Source organism: Lipotes vexillifer, unplaced genomic scaffold, assembly GCF_000442215.2.
Source record: "Lipotes vexillifer unplaced genomic scaffold, Lipotes_vexillifer_v1.1 scaffold152, whole genome shotgun sequence".
NCBI classification, from domain to species: domain Eukaryota; kingdom Metazoa; phylum Chordata; class Mammalia; order Artiodactyla; family Lipotidae; genus Lipotes; species Lipotes vexillifer.
In genome coordinates, this window is record NW_006795886.1 from 560810 (window position 1) to 579401 (window position 18592).

The 18592-nt window shown below is 37.3% G+C and overlaps 1 protein-coding gene across 1 annotated transcript in view; it reads right to left on the reverse strand.

The window, feature by feature from the left end:
* Window positions 1–2051: 2051 nt before the first annotated feature.
* The window catches only part of CENPI (centromere protein I), a 45379-nt gene continuing 28838 nt past the window's right edge, over window positions 2052–18592 (reverse strand). The window contains 7 exon segments of the mRNA XM_007467973.1: window positions 2052–2189; window positions 4119–4160; window positions 10526–10744; window positions 10875–10923; window positions 11934–12058; window positions 12955–13090; window positions 16000–16091. Coding sequence (XP_007468035.1) covers window positions 2052–2189; window positions 4119–4160; window positions 10526–10744; window positions 10875–10923; window positions 11934–12058; window positions 12955–13090; window positions 16000–16091 — 801 coding nt within the window.

The following is an 18592-nucleotide window of genomic DNA, read 5'->3' on the forward strand; positions in this document are numbered from 1 at the left end:
CCCTTAATCCTCTTCAGTCTAACCTTCACACTGCAGTTCCATACAGGTAAGTAAAATGATGCCACTCCTCTGCTCTCAGTCCTTCTAATGGCTTCACATTACGTATCCATACCAAGCTATAAGGATCTTCATGAACTACTCTCTGGCTTTCTCCCCTATTTCTTTTCTTACCATGTTTCTCCCTTAATCACTATGTTGTAACCTTACTGGCCTCTGCTATTCCTCAAACATGCCAAGTAAGTTAACATTTTTAAGCCTTTTTACTTGCCTTTACCTCTTCCCGGAATGCTCTTTCCCCAAATATTCACATGGTTCATACACTTATTTCATTAGGGCCTCTGCATATGTCACCTCTTCAAACAGGCCTTCCCTAAGCATCTTATCTAAAGTAGCAACTCCCTCAAACATGTATATCTCTTTATGTATAATTTGGTGGAAGGCAGAGTCTGATGATGAAGTCATTTTTCCCTAGTGGACTAAAGAATCTAGATCCTGAAAAATAAAATTAGCCACATTGAGGCTCTCTCTCCTGAGCCATGGATAGAAAGACAATCCAAGCACTCCCTAAGGATGGCAGTGTATTGGTGACGAGCATGGAAACTCAAGTGGAACCACTTGGCCTCTCTACCAAGGAGGAAAGAATTTAGTCCCATACGCTCAGTTTGTTTCTTTCTGTCCCTATTCCTTGCTTTTTCACCTGATATTGTACATTTGTTTACATCTGTATTATCTGTCTTCTCCAATGGAATGTAGTAAATTACACAAAAGCAGATACTGTATAACCAGCACACAGAAGAATACATGGTATATGGTAAGCTCAATAAATATGTATTAAATCAAAATGAATGAAAAAAAATGAATGAATAAATAGTATTTTTAGTTTGAACACCATCCAATAATATAGTTTAGGGTTCTGTTTTGCTTTAAAAGGAAAAAAAAAAGAGCCACAATGTGCACTTAAAAATAAAAATAGGGCCTCCCTGGTGGCGCAGTGGTTGAGAGTCCACCTGCCGATGCAGGGGACACGGGTTTGTGCCCCGGTCTGGGAATATCCCACATGCCGCGGAGCAGCTGGGCCCGTAAGCCATGGCTGCTGAGCCTGCGGGTCCGGGGCCTGTGCTCCGCAATGGGAGAGGCCACAACAGTGAGAGGCCCGCGTACTACAAAAAATAATAATAATAAAAAATAAATAAATCATAAAATAAAAATAAATTCAGCTTGATTTCTTTCAAATGATATGAATTTTATTAAAAGAGGGAGAGTTATTCAGTAGCGCTGAAGCAAAATTTTGTAGTCAATTTTCAGCAAGATACTCTAGCTATTATACAATTTTTTAAAAGCTTCACAATTATTCCTGAAAATAGTTACAGTTAATTTGGACCTAAACACTCAAAAATGGGATATATACATACACATACATGTGCACACACACAAAATAGAGCAGTTTTGTGAAATCAAACTGGTATAAATAGGAATGTAGATTATCCCACAATCCTCTTCCCTTCCTTCTCTCATCAAACTGCTACCAGTGAAGGCCCAGAAATCTACCAACTACTTAGAGCCACCTTTTAGAGCTAGAAATGTATCCTCTTAACTTGGTGTTGGTGTGGTTGTTCACAACAAGAAAAATGGCAATATCCACAGAGGTTTTACAGAGTCAGCTGAGTATTTTGCATGAATATGTCTGTAGCTTAACTGCTACCATATACTATTTACCTGCTCTCTTCCATCAAAAATGCAGCTTATAGTCCACAAGAATGTGAAAAATCCCACCACATAACAGATATGTCTCTTTATGTATAATTTGGTGGAAGGCAGAGCCTGATGATGAAGTCATTTTTCACTAATGAGCTAAAGAATCTAGATCCTGAAAAATAAAATTAGCCACATTGAGGCTCTCCTGAGCCATGGATAGAAGGCCAGTCTAAGCACTCCCTGAGGATGGCAGTCTGTTGGTGAAATGAGTATGGAAACTCAAGTTGAGCCACTTGACCTCTCCAGCAACAAGGAAGGAATTTAGTCCCATATGCTCAGTTTGTTTCTGTCAACATTCATTTAATGTTGATCAGGTGGTTTATGCTCTCTGCTCAGGGGACAGAAGAACGATGAATGCTGCTTCTTATGAAAAGTTTCAAGCCTTGTAAACCCTCTGAAAATAAATAGTCCAAATACCAGTTCCATTTCTTCCCCTGCAGGCACAAAAAAGGGAAAATTACTTATCAAATACTTTGTTTGCTTATTCTCTACCTCTTCTTCTTTGCCTAGGATAAGTTCCCAGCATTCTGGACGCACATACCAAGAGTTAGCTCAAGTGGCCAGGTTCGTAACTGAAATTCAGTCACTAAGTAACAGTCAAACAAGAGAGTACCCGAAGTTTAAGGGCTAAATATTCCTTTTATTATACTGGCAAAAAAATTCAGCTGTTCAACTCTATGACATAAATCACAGCAAGATCCTTTTTGACCCACCTCCTAGAGAAATGGAAATAAAAACCAAAATAAACAACTGGGACCTAATGAAACTTCAAAGCTTTTGCACACCAAAGGATACCATAAACAAGACCAAAAGACAACCCTCAGAATGGGAGAAAATATTTGCAAATGAAGCAACTGAGAAAGGATTAATCTCCAAAATTTATAAGCAGCTCATGCAGCTCAATAACAAAAAAAACAAACAACCCAATCCAAAACTGGGCAGAAGACCTAAATAGACATTTCTCCAAAGAAGATATACAGACTGCCAACAAACACATGAAAGAATGCTCAACATCATTAATCATTAGAGAAATGCAAATCAAAACTACAATGAGATATCATCTCACACTGGTCAGAATGGCCATCATCAAAAAATCTAGAAACAATAAATGCTGGAGAGGGTGTGGAGAAAAGGGAACCCTCTTGCACTGCTGGTGGGAATGTGAATTGGTACAGCCACTATGGAGAACAGTATGGAGGTTCCTTAAAAAACTACAAATAGAACTACCATATGACCCAGCAATCCCACTACTGGGCATACACCCTGAGAAAACCATAATTCAAAAAGAGTCATGTACCAAAATGTTCATTGCAGCTCTATTTACGGTAGCCCAGAAATGGAAACAACCTAAGTGCCCATCATCAGATGAATGGATAAAGAAGATGTGGCACATATATACAATGGAATATTACTCAGCCATAAAAAGAAACGAAATTGAGTTATTTGTAGTGAGGTGGATGGACCTAGAGTCTGTCATACAGAGTGAAGTCAGAAAGTGAAAGACAAATACCGTATGCTAACACATATATATGGAATCTAAGAAAAAAAATGGTCATGAAGAACCTAGGGGCAAGACGGGAATAAAGATGCAGACCTACTAGGGAATGGACTTGAGGATACGGGGAGGGGGAAGGGTAAGCTGTGACAAAATGAGAGAGTGGCATACACTTATATACACTACCAAACGTAAAATAGATAGCTAGTGGGAAGCAGCCGCATAGCATAGGGAGATCAGCTCGGTGATCTGTGACCAGCTAGAGGGGTGGGATTGGGAGGGTGGGAGGGAGAGAGACCCAATAGGGAAGAGATATGGGAACATATGTATATGTATAACTGATTCACTTTGTTATAAAGGAGAAACTAACACACCATTGTAAAGCAATTATACTCCAATAAAAAAAAAATTCAGCTGTTCAAATGAACAAGTACTGTGAAATGGAAATGGGTCATCATTCCTGCACTCTAGGAATTTAACATCTAAAACAGACAACACAGACATTATTATATTACCTTCTATATTAAATACGTACACAGCAGAGTTTCTTTATTGAGACAATTGTGCTTGGCTTTGTTAAATAAGATGCATTACAGTGACATTTTGACTATATGCAAGTGTATTATAAAATAAGATGATGCACAGACACAACAGCAAGAGTCAAACTATGAATAGTTTTATCTATGTAGAGGGTATGTGCCAACGAAGTCACATAAAAGTCACTGGAATTAATTCAGAAGGCAAACACTTCACTTTGACTTTGTCTAGGCATCAGAGTTGGGATTTGGGAAAAAGTAAAGGTATAAATTCTTGTGATGAAATTAAGCTTTATGAAATCCCTGAACATGATGAAAATAAATTTACTTACCCGAATAGAGCTCATATTTACTTTCCTTTCTTTTGGCCATTCCTTTCAAAACAAAAACAAAAAAGAAAATGGAGAGAAATGGGGATGAAAATATTTGGTTAGCAAAAATTACCAGAAAATTAAGATGGCTCTTCACTATCTGATTCATTTGCTATGTTCTATTCCTACCAACACTCTTGGATTCCTTTTGAATAAGCACCCACTATAACCTTCCATATCTCTCCCTAGAAGCACAAACAGAAAAAAAATAAAATCACAGTTTATAAAGTGAGCACCATTTTGCTAATATTTGGCTTCATTTTTTAAAATTCTGTACTCAGCCACTGGGGTGGAGATGGAAGGTGGGCTTTTTCTGAGGAATATGATTACCTGAATTGAGTTTTGAAGGATGAGGATGAAGTCTGGTGAGGTAGTCTGGGTACCCAGTAGATTCTATGAATTTGTAATTCTTTATAAAAACTCAGAGCTAAGTGAGCTAGCTAGTTATTCCCTGGCTTTAACTATCACCTACTGTACTTCATTGAAGAGCCATCAATTCTAACAACTTTTTTTATGTATCACTAAGAAAAAACTCTGCCTATTAAACTACATATAACACAATGCATTTTTAACACTTACAAGTTTTTATTTTATAATGATTGAAACAGTTTTAGATGTAGGCAGATTTTGATCATATATCATTTTTACAAACATGAAATGGTAAATATAAACAAAATTAAGTGGTGAAAGTATTTCTAAAACTTCACATTCAGAGTCCAACTCTTCTGAATTACTTTTCTACTCAAGGGTTGTGGATATCTATGTTTTTTCACACAATATCATCCTCTGTGCCAGAGTGTTGATTATGTAGCATTTCTTAAAGGAACTAATAAAGGCTATGGTGCTTGGGTCCCAAATGCATAAATCTAACCTACTTTTGGCCCTTGCTTCAAGGAAAGTCCATAACATGTATGGTTCACCACTTCCCTCCCTTCTTCCTCCAAGTCATTTGGTTTTGAGAGCTTAAAACAGTGCTCCAGCATCGTCTCCAATCTTTCCCCCATGCTGCTGACATCCAATCTGCAAGGTCTGATTCTGGCAATCTGCCTGCACACACTCAAAAACAGCAAATGACAACTATATCATGATTGCTGCCTGGCTGACATCGATCACAAGATGCATCTTGATCTCTGAGAAGTTATAAAAAGTGAAAAAAAATGTGTGTTTTTGGAACTGATGAAGTATAGTCCATGCTGATGAATTCCTTATTGATTCCTCTCATTCCAACCACTCTCTTGAGTTCTAAGCCCCTATTTCAAACTGCTTACTTACACTTCTTCTTGGATATCTAATATGCATCTCAAACTTAAGTACGTCAAAACGAAACTTCATTCTCAACTTGTCCTCTGCAAAAAACAAAATAACCTATCCTGTTCTTCTATCAGTATTCCTCTTATTAATAAATGGAACCACCATCAACCCACTTGCTCAATTCAAAAATTCAAAAGTCCTTTCCTTTTTCTCATTCCCACTTCTGATCAAGCCATCAGGCCCTGTCTGCTCTATCTCTGCAGTATATTTCTAATCAGTCCACTTCTATGCATCTTCACTACCACCACTTGCATACAAATCACTATCAATCTATTTTGTCTACACCAAGAGCCTCCTAATTGGTGCCTCTGCTTCCACTCAGGCCTTCTCTTATAACTCTATCCTCCACCAAAAAGCCAAAGTGATCTCCACTAAACATCAACTCAGACCATACTACAACCCGGCTTAAAAATATTTCACAAAAGACCCTGAATAGCCAAAGCAGTCTTGAGGGAAAAAAAGGGATCTAGAGGAATCAGACTCCATGACTTCAGACTATACTATAAAGCTACAGTAAACAAGACAATATGGTACTGGCACAAAAATAGAAACATAGATCAATGGAACAAGATAGAAAGCCCAGAGAGAAACCCATGCACCTACAGTCAACTAATCTATGACAAAGGAGGCAAGGATATACAATGGACAAAAGACAGTCTCTTCAATAAGTGGTGCTGGGAAAACTGGACAGCTACATGTAAAAGAATGAAATTAGAACACTCCCCAACACCATACACATAAATAAACTCAAAATGGATTAGAGACCTAAATATAAGACCGGACACATAAAACTCTTAGAGGAAAACATAGGAAGAACACTCTTTGACATAAATCACAGTAAGATCTTTTTTGATCCACCTCCTAGAGTAATGGAAATAAAAACAAAAATAAACAAATGGGACCTAATGAAACTTCAAAGCTTTTGCACAGCAAAGGAAACCATAAACAAGACAGAAAGACAACCCTCAGAATGGGAGAAAATATTTGCAAACGAATCAATGGACAAAGGATTAATCTCTAAAATATATAAATAGCTCATGCAGCTCAATATTAAAAAAAAACAAACAACCCAATCCAAAACTGGGCAGAAGACCTAAATAGATATTTCTCCAAAGATATACAGATTGCCAACAAACACATCAAAGAATGCTCAACATCATTAATCATTAGAGAAATGCAAATCAAAACTACAATGAGATATCATTTCACACCAGTCAGAATGGCCATCATCAAAAAATCTAGAAACAATAAATGCTGGAGAGGGTGTGGAGAAAAGGGAACCCTCTTGCACTGCTGGTGGGAATGTGAATTTGTACAGCCACTATGGAGAACAGTATGGAGGTTCCTTATAAAACTACAAATAGAACTACCATATGACCCAGCAATCCCACTACTGGGTATATACCCTGAGAAAACCGTAATTCAAAAAGAGTCATGTACCAAAATGTTCACTGCAGCTCTATTTACAATAGCCAGGAGGTGGAAGCAACCTAAGTGTCCATCATCGGATTAATGGATAAAGATGTGGCACATGTATACAATGGAACATTACTCAGCCATAAAAAGAAACGAAATTGAGTTATTTGTAGTGAGGTGGATGGACCTAGAGTCTGTCATATAGAGTGAAGTAAGTCAGAAAGAAACAAATAACGTATGCTAACACATATATATGGAATCTAAGAAGAAAAAAAAGGTCATGAAGAACCTAGGGGTAAGAGGGGAATAAAGACACAGACCTACTAGAGAATGGACTTCAGGATAAGGGGGGGAGGGGTAAGCTGTGACGGGGTGGGAGAGTGGCATGGACATATATACACTACTGGGCGTGAGATGGATAGCTCGTGGGAGGCAGCCACGTGGCGCGGGGAGATCAGCTTGGTGCTTTGTGACCGCCTGGGGGGGATGGGATTGGGAGGGTGGGAGGGAGGGAGACGCAGGAGGCAGGAGATATGGGAACGTATGTATATGTATGGCTGATTTACTTTGCTATAAAGCAGAAACTAACACACCACTGTGAAGCAATTATACTCCAATAAAGATGTTAAAAATAAATAAATAAATTTTTAAGAAAAGAATTAAACAACAACCAAAAAAGAAAAAAGAAATAAAAAGTATTATCAAAACAACAAGGTTCTACTGTATAGCACAGGAAACTATATTCAATATCTTGCAATAAACCATAATGGAAAAGACATTTTTATTTAAAAAAAGTATTATCAAGAAATTACATAAAAGCCCATGACCAGATGGCTTCATGGGTAAAATTTACCAAATATTTAAAGAAGAATTAATGCCAATCCTTCACAAATTCTTCCAAAGAACAGGAGAGAGAATACTTCCTAACTTATTTTTTGAGGCCACAATTAACCTGAGACCAAAATCAGACAGACATCATGAGGAGAAACCAATATCCCTAATCCTCTACAATCTACTGAGAGACCAAATCTGCAGGAAATTATGCTAGGTGAAATAAGCCAAACACAGAAGGGCAAATACTATAAGATACCACTTATATGATGAATCTGAAATAATCAAACTCATAGAAGCAGAGAGTATACTGGTCATTGCCAGGGGCTGGGGGGAGAAGGAAATGAGGAGGCATTTAAAAAAAAGCACAAGTGATAAAAAAAAAAAGTAATAAATAGAGTTCATCAAAACTTAAACTTTTGTGCTTCAAAAGATACCAACCAAAAAATGAAAAGACACCCCAAAGAATAGGGGAAAGCTTTGCAAATCATATACCTGATAAGCAACTTGAATCTACAATATAGACATGAGTCTTATAAGCCATTAAGACAAATAACCTAATTTAAAAATGGGCAAAGGACTGTTGGTGGGAATGTAAATTGATACAGCCACTATGGAGGTTCCTTAAAATAGATAGTTCTAAAAATAGAACTACCATATGACCCAGCAATCCCCCTACTGGGCATATACCCTGAGAAAACCATAATTCAAAAAGAGACATGTACCACAATGTTCATTGCAGCACTATTTACAATAGCCAGGACATGGAAGCAACCTAAGTGTCCATCAACCAATGAATGGATAAAGAAGATGTGGCACATATATACAATGGAATATTACTCGGCCATAAAAAGAAACGGAATTGAGTTACTTGTAGTGAGGTGGATGGACCTAGAGTCTGTCATACAGAGTGAAGTAAGTCAGAAAGAGAAAAACAACTACTGTATGCTAACACATATATATGGAATCTAAAAAAAAAATAGTTCTGAAGAACCTAGGGGCAAAACAGGAATAAAGACACAGACATTGATTGACATGTATACACTGATGTGTATAAAATTGATGACTAATAACGACCTGCTGTATAAAAAAATAAATAAAATTCAAAAATTCAAAAAAAAGAAAAAAAGACGCAGACGTAGAGAATGGACTTGAGGACACAGGGAGGGGGAAGGGTAAGCTGGGACGAAGTGAGAGTGGCATGGACATATATACACTACCAAATGTAAAACAGATAGCTAGTGGGAAGCAGCTGCATAGCACAGGGAGATCAGCTCAGTGTTTTGTGACCACCTAGAGGGGTGGGATAGGGAGGGTGGGAGGGAGACGCAAGAGGGAGGAGATATGGGGATGTATGTATGTGTATAGCTGATTCACTTTGTTACGCAGCAAACTAACACGCCATTGTATAGCAGTTATACTCCAATAAACATGTTTAAAAAAAAAAAAGCAGATCCTGGATATCACCCCAGTTAGTAAATCAAAATGTCAGGCTGGAAGCAATCAAGGATGTATACTTTGGAAAAGCAGCCCGGGTACTTCTGCTGCTGAGTCAGGGTAGAATCCCTGATCAAGCCCTGTAATTCTGCATAAATTCCTCAAACATAGCATGCTCTAACATAGGGGTCCACAAACCACATCCAGTCCAATGCCTGTTTTTGTAAATAAACTGTTATGGAACATAACTATGCCCGTTTGTTTACTCATTGTCTATAGCCACTTTCATGCTACAACAGCAAAGTTGAGTAATCTTGACAGAGACCATGTGGCCTGCAAAGCCTGAAATATTTACAGTCTGGCCCTCCACAGAAAAATTTTGCTGTCCCCTGTTCTAGCTTTACACTTTTCCTCAAATACTGCTCCTCCTGACAAGCTCATACTCATCCTTCAAAACTCCAATTAGCATCACTTCTGTAAAGCCTGAACTGGCTCTACAGAAGCCCCCCTGTATATTTTTTCATCATTCTCTGTACTTTCCCTATATTATTCATCATTCTTTATTGTAAGATGTCTGTTTAATGACTGCCTCCCTGACTAGATTCCAAGCTCTATGAGGGCAGTACTCAGATGTGTCTTGTTCACCACAGTGACTGGTTCTTACATGAATATATTAAACATTTACTCAATGATTATCTCCCCCGTTCTATACATTTTTTCATTTTGTTAGATTTCTCAATGTTCCAGTCTGTTCAGGGAATTCTGAATCCAGATTCTAACAGTGTATTTGTAATCCCATCCTGTTGTGTCATCTACACATGATATGCACACCATTTGAGTTCTCTGAGTCACTGATAATGTTGAAAATGACAGGGCTGGTGTAAAGTCCTGAGAAGACCTCCTTGCTTACATACTGATATCAACCCATTAAATCAGCAGTCTTTGGCTAAGACTCCAACTCTAATTATAACATCATCTAGCCTACATTTTCCATCTTGCCTAGAAGGATTTTACTAAAGCTTCAACTTCTCCGTACCCTTTTCTTACCTGGCACCACCTCTACCCAGGTAGAACTGAACTAATATTCACTCCCCCATCTTTCTCACAATTGTATCTCTTCTCACTTCACCTAACTGTATTGCAGTAATGTTCACAAATTTGTCTCTGCCACAAACCCAAGCTCTTTGTGAGTAGAAACTAATTACTTAACTTTGAATCCCCAGAGCCTAGCACAATGCCCAAAAGTTAGCTGATACTCAAAAAGTATGACTGAACACGTCTTGCAATTCAGACACGCTAAATTTATGGCGTTTCCTATTTCTGCCATCATAGTATTCCTATAGAAAATCTAAAAATCATTTAAATACTCTTACCTGTAGCAGAAAGAAAACAGCATAACCCAAAAGAGCAGGATGATGGACTAAATTTAAACTGTTTTTGTACTCTGCTACTGAAGCTTTTTCTAAGACTTTGGGGTCAATATATAATCCTTTCTGGAAAGGTTTGGATGTCCACAGGCAACCAACCGTGGCTGTCAAATAGTGATTAAATTCTTGATAGGTCTTGCTGCTGAAGCTGAACTCTGATTTTGTCTATTGGGAAAGAAAAAAAAATTGTCATTATCACCTATTCCCCCTTTCCTTCTTATTCCCAACAGATCATATATCTCTACACTCAATTTTTAAACAATGGTGATTTAAAACAGAGATTCATCATCCATACCTTTTGTACCAACTCATTTTTCTTTGCAGCAGTCAAATTTTTACGATACCTAAAGACAGAGCAAAGAGAACTTTTACCATTAAATGCCTTTGATATGTAAACATAAACAAAAGTTTACATTTTAACTGTAAATATATGCACATACACAAATATCCAGCTGTCTATTTAAGTTTTTTTTTCCTTTTGTGGTACATTTTCCTCAAAGAATAAAAATTAATAGAGGCTCAAATATTGAGTTGTACATTTAGGATAAGTACTTGTAAATTTAAGATATGCATTTAAGATATGACTGTAAATTATACTTCTGTAAAAAAGGAAATGCTTTTAATGTTTCACTGTTAAAAATTAATAGAGGCTCAAAAGCAGGCACTGATACAAAACATATTATAAAACGTATTTTCCTAATGTGGAAAAAAAGGTGCAGTAGAAAGGATAAAAGGAAAACTTAGAGATGTAATCTTTTCTTGACTGAGAACTATTCTAAGTAGATTTTCAACATTTTAACCTTGGCATAGTCTCATAAGTTATGCCAAAAGGGTCTACACTTATGGGCTAAAAAGAGCAATTTCAGTCCATAAGTGAAAAAATTAGAAGAGATCAGAAATAATACTTACAGTTTCATATAATTGGTAATAACTCCCCTTATCTCCCAGAAAATGTTCTTTTTACCAGAGAAGCTATGTAGACTTAAACCAGTTGTCAGTAAATGACTAATTATTCTTTGAGACACAGCAATGAGAATTAACAATGCTGAGTGCAACGGTACCACTGCACAAAAGATCCTTAACTGTGAATTCTTTCAATCCATATCCCCCACAGTGACATTTTAAAAACACAGTTAAAATAGTCCCATGTCGGAAGGTCATTCCCTAAAGAAAGCCATGTTTCCTTTTTCCAAAGGTCCTGGGCAGAAAATGGAAACAATTTTATTGTATTTTATATTTCACTGTATTAGGTACAATAAACTTATTGTAGTATATTCATAAATTATTGTATAGATGGAAAATGAAGATGGAATTATGATGTATTAATTCATAAAATGGTAAAAAGGCTTTGTACCTGTCCATAATGTAACAGAGCTGGTTCAGGATACTGGAATCCAGGCTGAGGAGTGCGGGATAGAAGACCCCAGGAGGAAACAACACCACCAATGGAAGGTTATAATTTATATATATGTCACATACCTTTTGGGAAGAATGACAACACCAGTATATAAATTATTCCTCAGAACTCCTCAACCAACTTCACTCAAAGAATCACCACTAGAGAATAAGCAATAATATAACATCAGGTTTGGGCCTGCCTGATTCATAAATAGAATACGTAGCCACAACCTGCTTAAAAATGTACCTCACCAAACAGCAACCTTACAATAGTGGATTATTTCTGCAAGGTAGTTATTGAAATCTTTTATTTTTTTCTGGGGAGAGATCTTAGAGTTAGGGAGAAAGGGGAAGGGAGCATTTCTTTCTTCTTAAATCCTATAAATACTGAATTATCATATTAGCTAGCTGTCAACCTGGAAAACAAAGGAGCATGCTTCCAAGCAAATATAACACAAGACAACTAGGTATCAATGAAGAGAAGAAGCCAGGAAAACTGAGATTAGTGGGTACTTCCTGGATAATAGTTCTGTCTAGGTTGAATACTATAAAACAATAGAAGATGACCAGAATCATAGGTACTGGGAGAAATAAGGCAGTTGAAAGGTGGGGGGTGGAGAGCTAAAGAAATAAAAGGTATTTTTGGTTTTTTTTACCAGGGGTTGGAAATGTACAATGGATGAGAAAAAAGTGATACTAAAGACAGACTTCTGTCTAGGGCCAGCATTATTCAGGGGAAAGTCTATTAAAGTGGTACCTGGACTTCAAAAAAAGCATTTGCTTTTTCCCCTTTGTTTTATGCATGTCAACTATTCAGGCCAGAATACAATCATTAACTTCAAAATACACAGCTTATCTCAAGTATGCTAATAAGGTCATAGCCCAATTTAATAGTTGTGCATAAAATTTAAACAACAGACTAGTAAAGCAGACAGCCATCACAAAAATCTAAGTAGCGAAAATGGGATGTGTACTACCTTCTCATAGAAATCCAAAATAAAGTGCAGCAAGAAAGTACTGTTGTTTTCCAAGCGCATTGCAGTAGTGGACAGCCACCCTACATAGTGAATCAGTTTAGACACAGAGTTCATGGATCCACCTAAAGTTGTCTCTCTGCAATAAGAAACCAAGATCCATATTAGCAAAAGTCCTCACATTTTCCAAGCTAAAGCTGGATTAAATATACAGCAGAAAGTCAGTGGGAATTTCAGAAAACGATCAGTGCTCCAATGTATAATTCACATTTTTTAAAACTGCAGTGATTAATCATAAACCTATACAGCCCTCTAGGGAACCATTAAGATCAATTCATAGAACAGCCCTGAGCAAACATTCTACTAGTAAATACCAGAGAAAGAAAGGATTAAGCTCCAGACTTTAGATAATATCACCAATGTCCAGGGACCATAGCAGTCAGCAAATTAGTTTCTAAGTACACAAATCCAAACCCAGTTTTGCCTGAATTCCTGAATTAAAATGCTGTTAAAAATATTTTCACTTTAATTTAACTGGAATTCGATTCTAAAACTGAATGAGTAAAATTTTTGGCATCTTTCATTCTTCTAGTAAAAACCATATCTAGATATTTTATATTCTTCCCAAATCAATGAACCATGTCTCTTCAAATTACACATGGGTATAATTGGTTCAATCCATCCATCTCCCCACCCCTCTCCTTCAATCCACTGTTGAGTGGATTAGGAAAAGACTGGGAAATGTGATTTCATAGCTTTACCCTCAGATCTAGGTAGCCAACAACAGTTATGCACAAGAAAAAAGGAATAGCATATAGTCTTAGAGCCTGAGATGATGATAACTCTACCATTACCCACCACCATGATGATTCTGTGCCAGAGCAAGCAGGGAAAGATTAAGAGACCGTTCAAATAGGTGGGCATACATACAGTCAGCCCATCACTTGCAAAACTGTACTTTATGATTTCTGGCAGCACCTGACAAATATGTCTGAAATAATTTGTACAATGATGATTGCTCAGGTAGCATCTTTGAAAGTGTTTCTCCACAGGACACTACTGGCATTTTGGATGACACAATTCGCCATTCAGGACTGCCTCCTACTCCCCACCCACTACAGAACGTTTAGCACCTCTGGCTCCTACCTACTAAAAGATGTTAGCACCCTCTTCCCAGTCACTGTTCCAACCAAAAATGCCCCCTGGAGAGCCACTGCTGAGAATGGTTTCCCACCCTTCTCTCCTTGTGATCTACAACTACAATTTACTCCCTCTTTGCCAGTCATATGGCATATGGTCATACGATGGAGACATAGCATTACACTCATATCTCCAAGATAGAAAAATTATTGAGAGCTTAACAGCTATATTATATAATGCCAAGTAGTATTATGACAAGCAAAGTTACCTACAATTATGTCCATTTATTTGTTTTAAGAATTTTAGAAAGCAGAGCTCCTTTGTAAATGCCCTCTCAAAATTTATGACACTAATTAAAAAGGATCCTAGGATTTTTAGAAAGAAAATATATAAATTATAAAGCACCTGTATTAGGGTGCCTAAGACTTACATTGCAAATTGGCCAAAGATTATAAATGCAAACATACTATTCTTAATAGAATTGAGGTGTTTGAAGAGGTTAACTATTCAAACGGAATTTATGATAGTGGTTCACAAACTTTAGCTTGCACCAAAATTATGGAAGCATTTGTTAAAACACAGATTACTGGGCTCTACCTCCAGAGTTTACTTCAGTAGGTCTAGGGTAGTACCTGAGAATTTGTATCTCTACAGGACCCCCGGTGATGCTGATGCTGCTGGTTCAGGGACCACACTTTGAGAAGCACTGCTTTACAAGATACTTTCACTACTCACTAATGCTCCATTTCCTTCTAAAAGTGATCAGACATACACGATATATGGAAGCACTGCAATAATGAATATGAAGAATTAAAAAGTTTCCAGGCAACTCCCAAGAAGCTTCTATTCTCCTAACAAAGTAGGAGATAACTATAGGGAAAAGAACATATAGAAAAATAGATCTGGGCTAATCTAACTAAGCCAACCACCAGCTACTTGCAGTTGGAGCTAAGGGATCCTTATCTTATAAAGTAAGAATGTGACTGATAATACAGGGAATTGAACATCCATTAGATATTTGAACATATTAAGAACTATTAATTTTTAGGTGTTATACTGGTATCATTTTTCAACAGCTGAAATGATGTCTGGGTTTTGCTTAAAAAGTTATCTAGTACAAAGGAGGAGGAAAGTGAGGGGTGTTATAAATGAAAAAAAGTTAACCATGAGTTGATAACTGTTGAAGCCGGGTGATGCGTACATAAGGGTAACAATTGTACTATTTTCTCTACTTTTGAATATGTTTGTAATTTTCTATAATATAAAAAAAATTAATGTTAAAAAATAATACAGGAGAAGCAAAAGACTCTAGGTAGAAAGAGTCAAAAAAACCTGATCAGGCAGTTCCTTGAAATTCAGTCAGGCTTTTACTTTCACTTTGAGGTTTCACATTTAACAGTAATGAACATAATGGAAATTCAGGGCTCTTTTTTAATTATAAAGTGAAAATAAATTTACATATATAAGCAAAATACATCAGAGAAACATAAAAAGAAATCTGTACAGCAAAATTACAGATCTTCCTAGCCATCATCAAAATTGACTTCACATATAAGCAAGAATACATTTTATAAAATGAGCTAAACTGAATAGAAGTCAAAGTTGCAAGTTCTGACGTCAGCTGGCCATTGTTTTGCTATATTAACTCTTGCAAGTGACTCAGAGGCTTGGGGGTTGCTTTCTGACTTATAGAATAAAACTTGAAGAATTAACTTTCCTCACAGGATTGTAAGGAAGAGTGAAAAGTAACAAAAAACAGTTTTTTAAGAAAAGTACAATTAAGCATTTACATGAAGCAATTAGGTTTTATGCCACACTATTTTTTTTTTTTTATGCCACACTATTAAACTCCATATGCAAACAGTTTTGTAGAGATCAACTCTTAAGGAGGGTTGTAAGATAACTCACAGAGGACTGTTCACAGATTTCATGTGGATGTCCATAGAAAGCCACAACAGCCAATTCTGCAGTAGCTCTTTCAGACACTGAAGAACACTACACTGTGGACACAAAACAAAAAAAAATCATCAGACATACCATAGTGCTGAGAACTAACAGACTAAACCAGAGGCTTAGAGGTGGGAGGGACTGTGGAGATAACCACATCCAATTCAGAACCCAATAAATGCTTCTCCAACCTAATTGGTCACCAAGAGACAGATTAATGCAAGTACAAGTTTATTTTACCATTTTCTCTACAAGCCTGCCCCCATCTTATCAGTGAGGAACAGACTCTTGTTTCTTTAAATTACATTCATTCATAACATATATTACATCACCCACCCCTTATTATTTCCCCTCAGAGATCCTTTGAAGTTGCTACAGATAGGAGTTTCCCACCCTTTTCGCCTTGTGTCTACAACTGCAATTTACTCTTTTTGTTAGTCATAAAATTTATCTTCTGTGACTGTGGAAAACAAACAATCCTATAGCTTTTCCTTTGTCAGGCCTTGCCTTGATTTCCCAGGGACTCATTCACATACAAAAAATATAGTTTTGAAATAAGTGTGCCTGGAACACTTATAAGGATAAATCATAATATCTATAAATTTGAAAGCAATCCATACCATCCCAAAACCTAACACAGGAAACCTTTCTTAAATATCCTTAATAAATGATGGTCTAGCTACTATTTATATTTGAGTATCTCCAGTGATAGAATGCTTACTGCTACTTCATAGCACAGTTCAATTAATATTTTTTTAGGGACTTCCCTGGTGGTGCAGTAGTTAAGAATCCACCTGCCAATGCAGGGGACACGGGTTCGATCCCTGGTCCAGGAAGATCCCACATGCCGCAGGGCAACTAAGCCTGTGCGCCACAACTATAGATCCAGTGCTCTAGAGCCCGCGAACCACAACTACTGAGCCCACATGCTGCAACTACTGAAGCCTGCACGCCTAGAGCCCATGCTCCTCAACAAGAGAAGCCACTGCAATGAGAAGCCCGCGCACCACAATGAAGAGTAGCCCCAGCTCGCCGCAACTAGAGAAAGCCCATGTGCAGCAACGAAGACCCCAACACAGCCAAAAATAGATAAATACATAAATTAATTTAAAAAATTTTTTTTAGAAATTGACACCTCACATTCAGGTTATAAATATGTTCAAGTTGAAAGCAACCTTGGAATCACCTAAAACAATCTTCTATTTTGGTGTCAATTTAACACTTGAAAAGATATTCGATATTACTATGACATATTCAGAAAATCTCCACTCACCTACTCTACCCCATCCAGCCTCCACATTAAAGGAAGGCATGAGATTCTTACGTTTATGAGAAGGGGGCATGGGCTTAAAACAAAAATGGTTGAGAAGCACAGCTCTACACTCCTAAGTTATGGTCTCCAACTTCATCTGGGCCCTTAATGAAGCTCAATAATCCTTTTTACTATATTTCTCTTCAATTAGCTGTCTCTCTCTCCCATTCTTTTTAATGGCTAAGCACATAACACCATCTTGAAGCCCCCTACTCAATTCTGTCCTCTACAATGCACTTCCTATTTTGAGAAATTTAACATTTTTAGGCACAAGTATTTCAATTTCTTGCTCTTTTTTCAAACTGTACAAATATATCTATATGTCCACCTATCTCTACATCCTCATCCCCAATCTTAGAGAATAAGTAGTACCTCCCAACCTCTTACCACCCATTCAAGCAAAGTCCTCTACCTAGTCTTAAACCAATACCTTCATGCTTTTTCTGAAACCCTGCCACTGTCAATTATCCCTCAACTTTCCCCCATTTTCAACCTCTCCATCTTCTCATCTGGCTCCTTGCATCCTATCTATAAACATGTGCAGGTTTTTCTCACTCTGGGGACAAAGAAAATTACAACCTTCCCTTGATTCAAAGTCCCACTATAGCTCTCTCTCTCTCTCTCTACCTCTTCTTTTCAGCCAAACTTTTGGAAACACAGTCAATACTCATTGTCTTGTCTTCATTTCTCATCAACTCATCAACCTCCACAATTTGGTTTTTACCCCCACACTCCACTGAACCTGCTCACAAAGGTAGCCAAGACCTCTGTATTATCAATTCCAAAAGAAACTTTTTTTTGGTCCACATCTTTCTGGACCCTCTTGGTATATGTAGCAACATTATCCCTTCACTCCTTCTTGATAGCCTGTATTCTCTCTGTTTCTTTGGCACTACTGTTCTCCTGGTTCTTTTCATACCTCTTGAAAAGGTTCCTTCATAGACACCTCCTTTTCAGTGAGAATTAAACAGAATTAAACATCCCCTGATTTCTGTCTTTGGCCTTCTGTCTGTTTCCCTTCCTCTCCCCACCCCCCACTCTCAAATATAAATATATGCATGTGTGTATAAATGTATATATACTTATTAGGCTGGAACATATGAAACTGCCAATTGCCAAACATCTTTGACTTATTAGGTTAAACCTATTCATATGGTTTACCCTAATATTTATAGATAAATAGCTCTCTAGATTGGTGGAATAAGAGAAGAAATAAAGAATAACTGAATTAGAAGATCGGAA